General features: G+C 39.3%; 1 protein-coding gene across 2 annotated transcripts; it reads left to right on the top strand.

Moving 5' to 3' along the window:
- The first annotated feature begins 7,842 nt into the window (after nucleotides 1-7,842).
- On the top strand, nucleotides 7,843-13,636 carry LOC137011184 (uncharacterized). 2 transcript variants are annotated; one of them, XM_067373849.1, is made up of 4 exons: nucleotides 7,843-7,978; nucleotides 8,170-8,469; nucleotides 8,707-8,849; nucleotides 11,506-13,636. In XM_067373849.1, the coding sequence occupies exons 1-4, from the start codon at nucleotides 7,897-7,899 to the stop codon at nucleotides 11,650-11,652; spliced, it is 672 nt and encodes a 223-aa protein (XP_067229950.1). In that variant the 5' UTR covers nucleotides 7,843-7,896; the 3' UTR covers nucleotides 11,653-13,636. The 2 variants fall into 2 exon arrangements, with proteins under 2 accessions (XP_067229950.1, XP_067229949.1); XM_067373848.1 differs by having other exon boundaries at nucleotides 8,704-8,849; nucleotides 11,506-13,635.
- Nucleotides 13,637-16,869: the final 3,233 nt, after the last annotated feature.

Raw genomic sequence — 16,869 nt, 5'->3', positions numbered from 1 at the left:
TACTGTGTACAGTATACTGTATGTGTAAGTTTAAAACACTCGTAAATTATTCTTTAAGCTCTCTCTCAGATTTTGACTGGTGTGTCATCAGTTTTGCTAATGTTGTCATTTTAAACGTTTTGAGAAATGTGTCTTTGTTTAGGGAACTGAACGAATGGTTTGGGAAACTGGTCCAACTGAATCACTAAATGTGTTAGCAATTGAGAAAAAATAGGCTAGAAAATACGTTTAGATTCGTTCCTAACTCTGCTATTAATTTCTGTGATCGGGATCTTCTTATTGATTTCATGTTATTGTTTCGTCACATAGCACAAAGACCTTTATCCATGATGAAAGTGGAGCGAGCTGTCAGAGAATGAATTAAAATGAAGATACAATATTTACGAAAACAAAATTCACTTAAAAGAAAGGCTTTCTACAAAACTTAATGAAGTGGTCAAACTCATGTCTGACCCATCCATGTTCCCCGATATATTGCACATCTTATGATGTATCCTCTTATCTTACTTATGCTGTTCACTTTTCATAATCAAATAGAATAATTTAAAACATAACATAGAACTATTTAAACATAAATATGAAAATACATTTTATTAATGGCTACCAACACGTACAGTAGAAATTTCATGTCGTGAGCAAGAGCGGATCATGAGTCACGAATCGGATCAAGCATAATTTATTTTTAGACTTATATTTAATATTGGGTAGGAGTGCAAAAATACAGTTAGCCCACGGTTCAATACATACCTCGGTTTTTTAACCACGGTTTTTCGGTTCGGTTCGGTTCTGATGGCTTGACACATAAGAGTGTTTTTTTTATTCTATGCTTGGGCAATAGGAACAGTAAGAGGTTAAGAATAAAAAATAAAAACGATTTATTTCAATACTCCTTTATTTTACTTAAAAGCAAAGAAAAGTCCACTAGTTCCTAGTGTATTGTATTGAATTTCACGTATGATATTCCTGTAGAGCTTATCAGGAGAGTCTTCATCAAGGGATTTAAACCTGGGGTCAAGGGCTGTGGCCGTTTGGAGGTAATCATGAAGATTAGGCTCAGTGTACCTCTTTGCCAGGTCATTTGTAATGGCTGCTTTGGCCTCTTTGACTGTTACACTGTCCTGGTCTGCTGGTGACATGGATTTGAGAATCATCTCTTTCAGAGGAAGGATCATTGATATAGTGGGGGTTGTTTCACTGCTCATGAGAGTTGTCACTGTTTTCAGTGGAGTGAGGACCTGAATCAGTTCTTCTGCCAGTTTCTGTTCACTATCATTCGACATGGTTATGTTCTTGACAGACAGCTTCAGATCTTTGTCCACTAAGGCAGAATAGAATTCATCATGAATTAACTTGTGTCTGGGCAAGTTTAACATCTCCTGCATCAGAGTCAAAACATGGTGGGCTTTGGTGCTTTTGTGAAAAAAAGTCACTATTTTTCTAACCCTCCCCAGGAGGCGGGACACTGTGTTGATTGACACTGCTTTCTTGGCTGCTAGATTTACAACATGCACAAAACAACTTATCTGTGGCCCCAGCCCATCAGCTTCATGGACTGCATTCACAATATTCGGAGCGTTATCTGTGGTGACTGGGAGTAACATATTTGACCTCCTCAACTTCCACGTATTCACTGCGTTTGTCAACTCTTCTGCCAAATGAGCGCTTGTATGACTTTCATACAGGGGACGGGTTTGGAGTACAGCCCTTTTCATTTCCCAATCCGACATGTAGTGAACAGTTACAGTGAGGTAACTCACGGTTGCCCACGAGGTCCAACCATCTGTGGTCAGAGCAAGGCTCTGTGCTTTAGCCAATTTGTACACAATACTGTTGTGTGTCTTTTCATAGAGGTCAGGAATTATCTCGGTGCTGAAAAAAGTGTGAGACGGTGGTCTGTAACGCGGATCGAGTGTTTTTATAAGATGACAAAAGCCCGCATCTCCAATCACCGAAAACGACTGCAAATCTTTGGCAATGAACACCCCCACTGCCTTTGTTATTTTTATGTGTCTCTCGGAACCAGCTGGGTATGTATGCTGGAAGGATTCAGCGAGGGACTGTTGTTTTTTGGAGACCTTTATTACCTGCTCTGCTATCCTGCCTTCAGACAGTGATATTGCTGGGTGATGACGCCGCAGATGTGCAGTCATGTTGGAAGTGTTTCCGTTTGAGTAGGCTACACATGTAAAACAATGCTTGCAGACAGTCATTTTTTTGTTTACCGTTTTTCTTCATTATACTCAACGGCAAAACCGGAATGTCTCCACACCACGGATTTGAAAGACGCTGGCGCCTCCTCGTACTGTAGCCTCACATCACCGCCGCTCGCCATGTTTAAGTGTGGAATGACGGTTCAGCGCCCCCTAACTTTAGAGCATAGTGATTGAATATTTACTGAGGAGTTTCCTCATCTCAGCTCGTAGACTTACAGGCACACACAAACAGTCAATTTGGAGAGAAATAAATGCACATACATAAATTATTTAAACGTAAAACTGAAAAAAAAAAAACGCAATTCACAAGCGCGTATTGAACCATGGATGTCGTACCGAACGGTTCAATATTATATTGAGAATTGTGGCATCCAAGTTATTTGACACATTTGAATTTTTTTTTTAAAGTAATGCAATAGTTACTTTCCCTGGTAATTTGTTACTTTTAATGATGGAACTCAGTTACTCAGTTACTTTTTAAAGTAACATGCCCAACACTGGCCACCTGTAAGAAAAAGGGCTTTCATTATCTCATCAACCACAAACTATTTCAGTTATTTCTCACCTTTTCTTCCTTCACCTGCTGCATGTCAAAGTTTTTATCTGGTTTTCATTTACCCTCTTGTTCAGTGTATGTTTCCTGAAAATAGGTTAGTTGTGCACTTCATCAGTGAAGAGATGCACAGTGTTACAGGTGTGTGGCTTACATTTTTTTTTTTTTTTTTTTTTTTTGTGGTTTTTTTTTTTTTTTAAGTGTCAGAGTGCCTCAGTTCACAGTAAATACTCTTCTGTATGCACATTGAGTTTGTTCATTTAATTTGCCCATTTGCACAATCTCCAACTTTTCTGTGAATAAGTTAACAGAATTTCACCAGTATTTTGCCAAAATAAAAGCTTGAAGATTTGAACGTAAATAATTTAAGACATAAATGTTAGTTTATACCTATCAGGCCATATGTACTGTATATAGCCTATATACACTGCCGGGCCAAAAGTCATTGTTTGGATTTACAATTTTTCTAAAATTTGACATTTCTCCAAATGAATATAGTTGCTCTCAAAACAATTAACACAAGACAAAAAACACACTTATGTTGGCAAAACAGTTCAATATGCAATGAAGCATACCCTTGGTTTCACAGACAAGGCTTAAGCTAGTCCTAGACTAAAATGCATGTTTGAGCTGATTTAACCGAAAGCAACTTGTACTGACATATCTTAAAATATACAGTAATACAGTAATGTTTTTTGTAGTGAAAGTTTATAAAAGCTACTTAAATGCCCTAATTGATCTAAGGCCTAATCCTGGCTTAAGCTAAGCCCTGTCTGTGAAACTGGGCCATAGTGTGTTAGCAGTGGTGTGCACAGGGGGTTCGCGAAAGTGAAAGTGTCCTTTGCGGTCGCATCGCAGTGTCCCCGCATTCCCATTTCTCTCCCCGGAATGCAATTTCATCCGAGGGAGAAACCCACAACACACACACAACCCTAGACACAACTACACAATTTCGCTCAGTTTACTCCTGATTACCCTGTGGAAAGTGGATATCATTGAGGGAGTTTAAACAATTTAGAAGCCTTTCTGTGTTGTGCGGCCCCAAGACAATGCTGTGTGCCACAGCACCAGTGGACACTTGTTGTTGTCCTGGGACATTGTTTGTAGTACAATTTTTATATTGGTCTGAACTCTCTCTTCAGCTTCTCTCAAGGAAACACCATAATATATGACATGGTAAATTAGGTTGGCTCTGATTTCATTTGAAACTCGTCTGTATACCATATTCCTGTGTCGTGTGTACTATTAACTCAGCAGATATTTGTTTGGGGATAATTGAGAACATTCCAAGTGCAAATGAGAAGTTATAAATAACAGAGTTTGTTGTGTTTGGAAAAACAAATTATTATTAGGGGCCAAGCCCCGAAGGGGCTGTAGCCCCTATTGTAATTGTACGTTTTCCCTTTTATTATTATTATTCTTCCTCCCGAATGGGAGTCTATGGCAGCCCTATCAACGGAACATGAGAAAATGATGAAATTTGGCACAGTTGTAGAGATGCTCATGAATAGTGATTGGACCAAATTTGGAGTCTCTAGAACCAACTCTATAGCGCCACCACCAGTTCAAAATTTCAACATTCTAACGGTTTTAACATTTGAACTGTTTGTCATAGAAAAATTAAATTTAGTTCATCTGATTCGTCTCTTCATGCTGATGCTATTCAACTTCTTACATTAAGTCTCCACCCATTACAGTAGCGGCCATTTTGAAAAGTACAGTATTTGTTTTTTTCGCTTCTCCTCCTTCAAAATTTGTCCAATTTTGTCCAATCTTTGATCAGATTATCTTTGGACTGAGCCGCACAGAAATGACTGAACAGATTTTTTTTATTCATCTTTGTTCAAAGGTTATGATGTCACGAAGTTAACGAGGTCGACCCGAAATTAGTATAGAGGCTGTATCTCGGCCAAACTTTGAGCAATCGAAACAAAAATTGGTACGCTTCATCAGAACCATGGTCTGAGGGTCTATGCCAAACTTGGGAACAGCGCCACCTACAGGTCATGAGATATGAAAAATGGCTATTTTGGCCAATAACTTTTGAACAGTTTGTCAGAAAATCAAGATCTTGGTGTCTATGGATTCCTTGGATCATGCCGAATCCGATGATACCGATTCTGTCAATATTGGATGTATCACGTGTCCGCCATTTTGAATTTTGTCATAAATTGCGATATCTTTTAAACAATTTGACATATCTTCACAAAAATTGGTATGTATGACCTTTAGAAGGTCGTGAAGGTACCTGAGAAGTTTCAGCACAGCGCCACCTACTGTTCCACAGATGTAATGATTATTTCAAAAACGCTTATAACTTTTGAAAACACTTTCCAAAATGTGTATGCTTCATGTCATTTTATTCCCTGGCTTATGCCGATTCCGACAATGTATCATTTGCCATTTTCCTTAAATGTACCTGTCTGCCATATTGAAGTAAATGAAAAACAGTTTTTTCGCTACTCCTCCTACAAATTTTGGTCAATTTTGTCCAAAATCAGCTCAGATGATCTTTGGACCGAGCCGCACAGAAATGACTGAACAGATTTTTGATATTCACTACCATTTCCGAGATATTCATCTCTGAATGTGACCTTGCTTGTGTTTGTTGTCTTATGCTAGTTAGCTTAGCACAGTAATTGCTTAGCATGCTAAACTATTGCTATTCTTTCTAATGTGGTCTTCAGTCAACAGGTTAACCAAAACTTAGTTGGCATTAAATAACTTTGCATACTAATATGGTTAACATGCTATGAAGCTTTTTTTTTTGTGAACTCTTTCTCACACTGAAACCTCTGCTTAGCATACTGATGAACTTGCATGGCTGATTAGCTCAATGTGTTACGCCACGGATCCCGAATGCTCTGCATCGTGGGTTCGAAACTCAGTGTGACACATGCCCAGACCGCATGAGGTACTGTGGCAGGAAAAGATGCAGAACTTGTGTCTGTTCTAGGCATTCTGCCTAAAACTGGTCTAATCTGAAGCTATCACATGCAATTCCTTTATGTCCAAATTCGTAGTTATTCTTCTTCCCCCTGTATGGTAATCAATGAACCATAAGAAGGAAAATTATCAAATTTGGCATGCTTGTAGTGATAGTAATTAAAAGTAATTTGACCAACTTTGGAGTATCTAGGACTAAGTCTATAGCGCCACCACCAGTTCAAATATTCACTTTTGTAAAGGTTATAACTTTTGAACCCTTTGTTCCAGAAAAATGAATGTCAATACAACTGATTCCTCTCTTCATACTGATCACATTCAATATCTTACATTAAGTCTCCACCCAGTACAGTAGTGGCCATTTTGAAAAGTACAGTATTCCGTTTTTTCGCTACTCCTCCTTCAAAATTTGTCCAATTTTGTCCAAACTTTGATCAAGTGATCTTTGGTCTGAGCCGCACAGAAATGACTGAACAGATTTTTTTTATTCATCTTTGTTCAAAAGTTATGATGTCACGAAGTTAACAAGGTTGACCCAAAATTGCTATAGAGGCTGTATCTCGGCCAAACTTTGAGCAATCAAAACTAAAATTGGTACACTTGATCAAGACCATGATCTGAGGTTCCATGCCAAATTTGGGAACAGCGCCACCTACAAGTCATGAGATCTGAAAAATGGCTATTTTGGCCAATAACTTTTGAACACTTTATTAGAAAATCAAGATCTTGGTGTCTATTGATTCCCTGTGCCATGCCGAATCCGAGGATATCGAATTCGTCAACATCGGATGAACCACGTGTCCGCCATTTTGAATTTTGTCATAAATTGCAATAACTTTTAAACAATTTGACATATCATCACAAAATTTGGTACATATGACCATCAGAGTGTCCTGAAGGTACATGAGAAGTTTCAGTTCAAAGAAATGGACATTGGACCTGGAGGTTGTGGGTTCGAATCCTGTGTGGGGTGCCTTTATACAATTGTGTGTAATGAGTCATTTTGATACCTTTTTTATCCAAATAAGCATTGTACTAATCTTTATTCCTCTTGAATGAGATACAAGTGTTTTTAGTTCATTCCGTGTTCATTCTCTGAACTTCTATTAATTTTCATTTCATTTCCACCTGTCCTTCTGAACGAGCTGTTTAGCATGTACATTCAATTTCTGCTGTTTTTGCTCTTCCTGCTCCGTATTGTGCTACTGCCCCTTCTGGGGCTTGGCCCCGAATTGCTGCTTGCAGCTATATTTATTATTATTATTATTGTCAAACCATAGAGCTGCAATTGTTTTTGCCTGATATATTAAAGTTTTGGTTGGCTGTTTGAGCTACTGTGAAAAGATTTGGGAATTGTATGCACTGTTTTAAGAAAATGATGCATGTGATTTGTAATTTGCATGAAATTAAGGAAAATTTACAGCCTGTTTAGGACAACTACAAAGTGTTCAGATTACTGTTTTCTGTTTTGAGAACAGTGACCTGAGTTTGGAGAAATGTGTCAAATCGACTGAGAAACATGTAAATGTAAAATAGGGAAAATAGGGAAATGCTTAAGAGCATATGACTTGATCATTATTGCAGTGATTATGTTTCTAGCATGTTATATGTTTGGCAACTGTTCCTCTAACCCTAATTGTTAGGGTGTGTAGCTTTTCTTAAAAAGTAGCTTTTCTTAAACACTCATGTAGGAAGACACATTCCAGGATGACAATATTAAGATTCGTCAGGCTCAAATTGTGAAAGAATGGTTAGGAGGGAGCATAAATTTTTCACATATGAATTGCCACCTCTGGATCCAGACCTTAAATTCATTGAAATTCTTTGGGATGTGCTCGAGTAGACTTCAGAGTCCTTGACTTGCATTGTCAATACAAGATCTTGACCAAAAATTGATGCACCTCTTGATGGAAATAAATGTTATTTCTATTAAGAGGTCTTTCATATTTAAATTCAAACAGGGCAGTGGGCAGTGTATATACTCTGATAGCTATTGTTATCAATAAAGACATGTTTAGGTTTAATATGTATTATTATGTAAGCCTATGATATATAGTTCCTTAGCTTTCAGGCTGACGTACTATGCAGATGTTAGCTTCCTTTAGAAAAAAAAGACTTTGAGCTGTGACCACTACTTCCACTTGATGATATCGAACAGAAACTCACAGTCACGGAGCTGCGAAGATGCTGTATGTTCTGAGATACAGTTTTCTACTGATCAGTATTTGTATAAGAAGCATGTCATGGGCAGCTACATCGGTGCAAGGTATGAATATGTTCAATACATTTTGTTTTCCAATTTAAAACTGAAAAATTACTTTGGATTATATTGCTATGTCAGACCCTCCAGTAGAACACAGATAAGAAAAGACAAAGTATAAACTAGATAGCTTTGCAAATTCATTAGTGCATTTAGGTATTTGCAAAAATGTCTCAATAGTTGCTTTTTTCAAACAGTAATCAAAGGTTCTGGGCGTGATATCATCATCGAGTGCTCTGCTGATAAAACACCTCAGGATGGAGTGTACATGTACAAACAAAAAGAAGCAAGTAAACAACAGGAAATCTTCTACTTCTACAAAACAAAGCATCTTACCTATAAAACAATGAATGAATCCAAAGTCAGTGTAACTGGAGAACTTCCCAACCTTACTGTCACCCTCTTAAATGTAACTGCCGAAGACAGTGGGTTTTACTGGTGTGAATTTAATTTGGAAGAAAAAACTACTTTGGGCATGTACACTTGGTTATGGATAGGTAAGTGTATCTTACATTTCATGAAAATAATTGTATTATAAAACATGATTTTTTTTTGTGGTCTATGTGGATGTACTGCATGTTTAGAATGTAAACAGTGTGAATGGAAAGATTCTATTCAGATGTAGAAATTGTAAAGTACAATCACTTTCTGATTAATACTGTATGGAAAAAAAGTATAGAGTATAACATAATTCTCTGGCCATATTTTTTTTTTATTCTTTCATTGAAAAGAAGAAAAAGAAAAAGAGTGCCCAAAAGAGTGCCCAAACGAGTGCTCACAAGAGCATCTTGTGAGCACTCCTCATATGATGATCATTTTGTGTGCTGTCGTTGCCGGGTTCCTGTGGATCCTTGGTATCATCTATATTATTCGGAAGGCAAGTATAAAATTATGACATATGTTGTTCAGTTAAAAGCACAAATTAAACGCAAAAACTAAATTTATAGACAATATGCATCTATCTGAAGTGCATTACTGAGGTATGCTGTCATGTGAGAACACTCTGTGACATATGACAATGACCTTTCATTGATGCTTTTTGTGGTTTGATTTGTTGTTGAAAATCTGCTGCTGTGTAATTCTTTTGCAATTCTCCGCAATACACCGTGCACAATCGGTTCTCAACTATGGGCCTGCGGACCCACCTCTCTGCACATTTTGTGTCTTCTTCATTTAACACACCTGGGGCCGTATTCACAAAACATCTTAAGGCTAAAAGTAGCTCCTAACATGCTAATTTAGGAGAAACTATTAAAAATAATAGGCGTGTCAGTCCTAATTTTAGGAGTCCTGAATTTTTGCTCTAAGATTATTTCACAAAGCATTTTAGCGCTAAAACTAGCTTCTAAGTCTGTGAAATGTTAGGAGTAATCAAGAGGACTCCTAAGTCACTAAGACCAAATCACAAACAGTCCTAATCCACCCAAAGACACTGTACACCATTGAGGCAATAGTGATAGAGCCTTGGGTGCTGAACCTTTTCTTCATAAATGCAATATTTTTATTTATAGATTTGCATCTATGATGAGACGCAAAAAAAAAAAAAAAAAAAAAAAAAAAAAAATTTAACAAATAAATAAATATTGTCTGATTACCTGTGGCAATGGTTTTCATGAGTTCACACTTACAAATGATTGAATAGAGTAAAAAAAAATAAAAAAAATAAAATATATATATAATAAGCGTATTTGGTGTGCTGTCCAAGGGGATTGAGGGCTCCGAGCTTAGAATTTAGCCCAAACCCAAAGTTATCTCCGTATCCCCAGCCGAGAGTGAAGAGTGGGGTGGCGGAGGGATGCAGAAAACTGTTGAAGTAACCATAGGCGAGTCGGCTCTCTTCTGTGTATAAATTCATCCTCACGAGCTGATTAGAAAAACTGTTCGAATGTATTTCTCCCGAAACTATGTTTATAAAACATAATTTGTCGCTTGAATTCTACAATATCTTGAGATGCAGACATCCAAGAAGTGGACAATTACCTGTATATACTAATTTAATTAGTGACACTTATCCTTCATTCTAAAACCTTTATGGCAACAATATGGCAACGTTTTATTTTGACTATGGCAACATTTTTATAAAAAATATTTATTTGAATAAGGCAACATTTGTATTTTAAAACCTTTATTTTAATATGGAAACATGACATCTCATTCTACAATATTTCTCTGATTAAATTGCTGAATCCTCTCCCATCAGCCAATCACTGAGTGTATACTCCATAGCAACGAGGTCAACCCCACCCTTACTCTTAGCTTAAGGATTCAGTCTATTCCTTGGTAAAAGTTTGTCTCAGCAGCTTTGTGAATATGTTTTAAGAGAAAACTCTTAGCTAAAAACTTTTACTGCTATTTAGGAGAACTCTTAGTGGTAAGATAAAATGTTTTGTGAATACGGCCCCTGATTCAGATCATTAAGCTCTACAGTATACAAAACTCGATTGAAAATAAGAAGTTGAAAAATTAATTATGGAAATGATAGTCTAAAGCACTAACCTTTTGTTTAATATTGGCTCATCAAATGCAAAAGTGAAAGATTAATACATATAACTTATAACTGAGTCTTCCTGAGAGTCCCAGGCCACTGTTGGTAAATTCTCATTACTGACCATTAGTGACTCACAAGCCTTGCCGTATTAGAGATACTCTTGACTCAGTTGCCTTGCCATAACACTTTGGCCCTTCCCAAAGCTGCTCAGAACTTTATTCCTCTGCACATTTCTCTTGCTTTCAAAACGTTGAACAATTACGAGAACTGATTGTTTGCTTACAATCTAATCTACCCTGTCCTTAATATGTGGCCTTGTTAGGAGATGATCAACAATATTCTCTTCAACTGTGACTAGTCATAATGATTAGGCTCATCAGTATATATCAATGTATAAATATTAAATTGCATGAAAAAGAAGCTAATAAAATAATAAAAAGAACTAAATAAAATAACATGTAGGTCTTTATTATCTTCTTATCTTCATTTAAGAAGAAAATCAGCAACAGATTCACATGGTGCTTTTTGACCACCAGAAAAAAAAAAAAGTTAAATGTTATGTGTGATTGGTCAATGACACATATTATCTTTTGTGGTATTTGCCGTAAAAGTTGCACACCACAAGCAAGTGACAAGATTCTTGTGAACAAACTTGGCAAGCGTCCTGTTTATCTGTTTCTCTGCAATGCCCTTGTCCTGGAGCTCCTTTAACATCACACATTTTGAATGTCTCCCTAAACAAACATACCTGATACAGGTCATCAGCTAATTAATAAACATTCCAAGACCTTAAATAGCTGTGTCAGACAAAGGAGACATTCAAAACGGACAGTGTTGGGAGGCTTTAGCAACAGGGTTGAGAACTAAACTGTTTTAAATGATCATGTTTTACTGGTACATAGTTTTCTCACAGTCAGTTTAAAAGCTGGCAAAATATTTGGATAATATAGCTCAAGAACATTGGAAGACTCCTTTATGTTTGACTTTTTTTTTTTTTTTTTTAATTTTTAAATGAGTCACCTCTTTTTATCATTTTCATGTGAAGGGCTGTTCTGGGAAGAAGAAACAAAAGCCATCAAATGTACCCTCAGACTCAGTTTATGAAGAGATGAAACGGAGCAATTTGGACGCCAGGCCCAATGTGCGGACATTCGTCAACCCGGACTATCAATCTAGCAAGCAACTTCGATAAATACTCCTGATTGATAAGGCTTTAGGTTTTCTTACTGTCTATTTGGATTAGCAAAGCTTTAAAATGATTTATTGCTTCATCTTTGAGTTCATCTGTATTTACCTTGTGTGTAATCATTGTTTCTGTAGCCATCTTTCAGGTTAGAATGTGATGCATCATTCTTTTCATTTAGTGTTAATATCAAGTGATTACATTTAAAATACTGTAGATCAGGAAGAATTAAAAATAGTTCAAGTGTTAAGAATTTAAAAAAGATGCAGCAGTTGAAAAGATATTGTTAGTTGATGGACAACAGAAATGTCAAAGACCTTACTTGTGGTTATGTGTGCACATGCATGTGCAAAGGAGCATAAAGAATGTTGTAAAGTACCTGTTAGTTTCAGTCTGACACTAAGTAGGCCAATGGTGAATTGACTGATGGAATTAAAGTACAGAATCATATTTCACTCCTCTGTTCATAATAATGGCAATCAGAAAAGCCTATCATGGAAAACTTGAAACTAAACATATCATAAATGATGGGTACTTGTTTGAGTTTGTATTTGACTTTCTGATGTTCATTTCTCCACTTGGGTTTACACTCTTAACCAATTACCTTCCTTTGCAGTTGTGGTCATGTTTTCTTCCTCTCTATAACCTTTTAGAATGCATCAAAACAAAGCTACACCGACCTGTTTCTTGTGTCAACTAACAATGTTATTATAGTTTTAAATATAAACACTTTTATTGTAGTAAAAGTGATCAAGTAATGTGTGATGTTTTACTCATAGTTCAGCATGGTTGCATTTGAATGTATTGTATTATTTTAGTACATTGTTGTTCATAATACTGTATTGCAGGCCTTAACATTGTAAAAAAAAGCAACAATACAACAAAAACATTAAACAACTGTCAAAATTATTTTAAACCAATTTTACCAATTCCATTTATTATACCCCAAATGTTTTACAGTACATTACCAACAAATTAATTCAGGAACTTTCAGAATGACATTAGAAAACACCAACTGTGGTACAAAATTCTGCTCTGCACAAAGATAAATTTCCAGCTCTCTTTCTCTCTTGCACATATATGCCTTTTAGGTAAATGCTAAAGGTTTTTGTAAATCTTGTGTCATGTCTGCATGTTAAAATGCTTATTTTAACATGCAAATTGTTGCACATTAGCTATACATGCAAAGGTCTCTCTCGTTAAGAGAGCTCTTAACATAAAATAAGGCAGCGGCTATTTGTAAAGTGAAAATAGCGATATATTCTATTTACAGTATATAAAAGTAGCAGTTCTTTGCAATAAGTGCAAATAGTTGTTAGTTGCCATTTATTCTTATAAATAGTGGCAGATACTATCTGTACCTCAGTATTGTTGTACATTAACAGGATGCAATAATAACACAGAGTGTAAATGATTATATAAATTACATTATGAAATGGATGCCGCCTTATTGGGACAATGAAACCCTCCTTACACCTACCCCTAACCCATACCCAATAAATATTTTATTATTAAATACTTGTTAGGCACTTTATTTCCACTTTTCAAATATTTTCTTCATTTTTAGCGAAAATAAATGCCTTTATGATCTGATATGTGATGGGAAAAGGGAGAAAAACGAGTTTGGCAAAATGAGGATTCGAAATCAGGTCGATCACGTCAAAAGCTACTTCTACGTGCCATACTACAGACTTTGAATAACATGCATCTTTTTTAATCTTGTAGCCCAACCAGACATTGGTGGGCAGAGTTAGTGTAAATAGTCTTTACCGACAAGACAGGCTATTTACACTTAGGGCCCTATTTTAACAATCTTAGCACATGGTCTAAAGTGCACATACCATAACCTTCCTTTGCAGTTGTGGTCATGTTTTCTTCCTCTCTATAACCTTTTAGAATGCATCAAAACAAGCTACACCGATCTAAAGTGCACAACGAAATAAATGTACCCTCAGACTAAGTTTATGAAGAGATGATACGGAGCAATTTGGATGCCCGGCCCAATGTGCGGACATTCGTCAACCCAGACTATCAATCTAGAAAGCAACTCTTGATTGATAAGGCTTTAGGTTTTGTTACTGTCTATTTGGATTAGCAAAGCTTTAAAATGATTTATTGCTTCATATTTGAGTTCATCTGTATTTACCTTGTGTGTAATCCTTTCTGTAGCCATCTTTCAGTTTAGAATGTGAGGCATCATTCTTTTCATTTAGTGTTAATATCAAGTGATTAAATTTAAAATACTGTAGATCAGGAAGAATTAAAAATAACTCAAGTGTTAAGAATTTAAAAAAAGATGCAGCAGTTGAAAAGATATTGTTAGTTGATGGACAACAGAAATGTCATAGACCTTACTTGTGGTTATGTGTGCACATGCATATGCAAATAAGGAGCCTAAAGAATGTTCTGACACTAAGAAGGCCAATGGTGAATTGACTGATGGAATTAAAGTACAGAATCATAATAATAATAATGGCAATCAGAAAAGCCTATCATGGCAGAAAAAGCTTTCCATTTTCTATCATGGCAAACTTGAAACTAAACATATCATAAATGATGGGTACTTGTTTGAATTTGTATTTGATTTTCTGATGAGACATTGGTGGGTGGAGTCAGTGTAAATAGCCTTTACCAACAATCGCCATTGGTTCACTCATGAGAAGTTGTTGAACCAATGACGGCGCGGCATAGCTGTGCGACCTATGGCGAGAAAGCGTGCGAATATTCCCGCCGAAAGGGGCGGGGTTTAGTGCTATATAAGCGGGCGTTTCGCCATAGGATTTCAGGCCATATCGACTGAAGCGACGACCCTGAAGCCGCAGCCACGTGGCATGGCAAGTAACGCAGTACTTGTTCCGTATCTCAGGGAACCGAGGTTACGTTAGTAACCGAGTACATTCCCTTTCGATACTTCACTCGTACTGCGTATGGGGAACGACTGGACAAGTTTGGGACGCCTAGGGGGGTCCACGAAACTAATGAGAAGGCCGAAGCCGTCGAACCCATAGTTACACTACAAGAGGAGATACCTCCTCAACCGGTTAGAGGCGGGGCGCGAAGAGGCCGCTGCATCACACCGATAGGACCCGAGCTTGCAAATTTGGGACGTCCAATTGGTAGAATCTGACAAAGGTGGACGGTGAGGACCAGCCGGCCGCCTCACAGATGTCTTTGATGGAAACTCCACTGGACCAGGCCCACAAAGAGGCCATATTTCTAGTGGAGTGAGCTCTAACTCCTATAGGGCATTCTGAGCCCATGGAGGAGTAACAAAGAGCTATTGCGTCGACAATCCAACGCGAGAGGCGTTGCTTTGAGACTGGAGACCCTTTGGTGCGGCCGCCAAAGCAAACAAAGAGCTGATCTGATAGCCGGAAGGGCTGTGATCGCTCTAAATAAGTTCTCAATGCCCTAACAGGGCAGAGCAACTCCAGCTCTTGCTCTTCTGACGAGACAGGGAGCACAGAGAGGGAGATGACCTGAGCACCTTGGGGATGTAGCCACGCCTGGGTTTCAATACGATGAGTCGTTGGGCCCGAATTCGAGGGAAGCAGGGCTCACAGAGAGTCCTTTGCGAAGCCGCCTGAAGGGGTACGCCACGTTTTAACCACTCGGGGTTCAGTCATGGTTTCAGGGCTGATAGACAGGCCTGATTGACCTTGAGACAGAAGCGGCCATGCCGCCAGTACTGCAGAGGCCGCATCCGAAGAAGGCCAAGTTGTAGAACTGGGGAGGCGGAAGCCATCAGCCCTAACAACCTCTGGAAGGTCTTCAGAGGAAGGTAGGCTTTGTTTGTGACGGAAGCCGCAAGCTGCTGAATGGTCAGAGCGCGCTCTGGCGAGACCACTGCCGTCATGCGGACAGAGTTGAAAACTGCTCCCAGGAACGGAAAGCGTTGGCTGGGAAGCAGCGAGCTCTTGGATAGGTTGACCCTGAGTCCCAGGCATTCTAGATGGCTGAGGAGCACAGATCTGTGACGTTCTAGCTCTGCTCGCGAGTGAGCCAATCGTCGAGATAACTGAGCCAATCAGAATGAGCCATTCGTCGGAATGAGCCAATCGTCGAGATAATTCAGAACGCGGATTCCCATCTGTCTGAGTGGGGAGAGAGACGCATTCCTGCACTTGGTAAAAGTGCGAGGAGCCAGGGACAGCCCGAAGGGTAGGACCGTGTATTGGTAAGCCACACCCTCGAAGGCGAATCTCAAGAACCGCCTGTGGTGGGGGGCTATCTGGATGTAAAAGTAGGCATGTTTCAGGTCCAGTGAGCAGAACCAGTCCTCGTGACAAATGTGTGCGAGGATCTGCTTCAGCGTCAGCATCTTGAACTTCGGTCTCATGAGGGAGCGGTTCAAGATCCTGAGATCTAAGATGGGTCTGAGATCGCCATCTTTCTTGGGGACCAGAAAGTAGCGGCTGTAAAAGCCTGACTCGCTCTCTGGAGGAGAGACTATTTCTGTGGCCCCTTTCCTGAGCAGCGCCAAGACTTCAGTTCGGAGAACATGAGCGTTGTCCGAAATCACCGAAGTTTGAAGCACCCCGCCGAAGCGTGGGGGTCTTCGGGCGAACTGGAGCGAGTAGCCCTGACTTATGATCCCTAGGACCCACTTTGACAGCCCGGGGATGGCCCGCCAAGCCTTGACCCAGGTGGCAAGAGGTTGAATGACATCGGCTGACAGCCAGGGGGTGACCCCTGAGGGGGGGCTGTACACCGAGGGGAGTGGAAGAGGAAATTTGCCCTTTTCTTGAAAAGGTAAAAATGTGTTCGCCGTGAAAACGGCGGTTTGTGTGGACGCAACATTTGTGGGTCCATTTGTAACACTGAGCGTCATTCCCACGCCCGGATGTGAAAGAGGCGGAGGGGAAACTACGCAAAGCGGCTTTGGGGGTGGTCAGGCCGCAGCAAGACATTCCCCCCGTCCTCTTCCTTCCTCTTAAATCAGGATGACTTAGGCGTCACAGGGTCCAGCGCAATCTTGGGCCGGGGTCCCTGGCGTCTCGGGAGGGAGCGTCTGGCAGAGCGAGAGCGCTGGCATTGCTCCTTTGGCGGTGCTGCCTGGGAGGCAGGGGGGCAGGCTTACTCTGCTGAGCCGGCGCAGGCCTGGGTCGGCTTGAAGCAGATGTGGAGCTGGAGCGTTTCGGCAAGAAGTGTCTCATTGCCTGAGACCCTCTACCGATGGCCCAAAGAGACCGGAAGGCGAGACAGAGGCATCTAAAAAGGCCATCT

Source organism: Chanodichthys erythropterus, chromosome 21 (genome assembly GCF_024489055.1).
Source record: "Chanodichthys erythropterus isolate Z2021 chromosome 21, ASM2448905v1, whole genome shotgun sequence".
Classification (NCBI taxonomy): Eukaryota; Metazoa; Chordata; class Actinopteri; order Cypriniformes; family Xenocyprididae; genus Chanodichthys; species Chanodichthys erythropterus.
Note: the sequence above shows the minus strand (reverse complement) of the source record. Positions and strands in the feature narration are given on the sequence as shown.

Coding starts and splice junctions, on each gene's coding strand:
- LOC137011184 (XM_067373848.1), top strand. CDS start 7,897: ATGCTGTATGTTCTGAGATACAGTTTTCTACTGATCAGTATTTGTATA. Junction 8,470..8,703: donor GTACACTTGGTTATGGATAG/GTAAGTGTATCT, acceptor TTCATTGAAAAG/AAGAAAAAGAAAAAGAGTGC. Junction 8,850..11,505: donor TCATCTATATTATTCGGAAG/GCAAGTATAAAA, acceptor TTTCATGTGAAG/GGCTGTTCTGGGAAGAAGAA.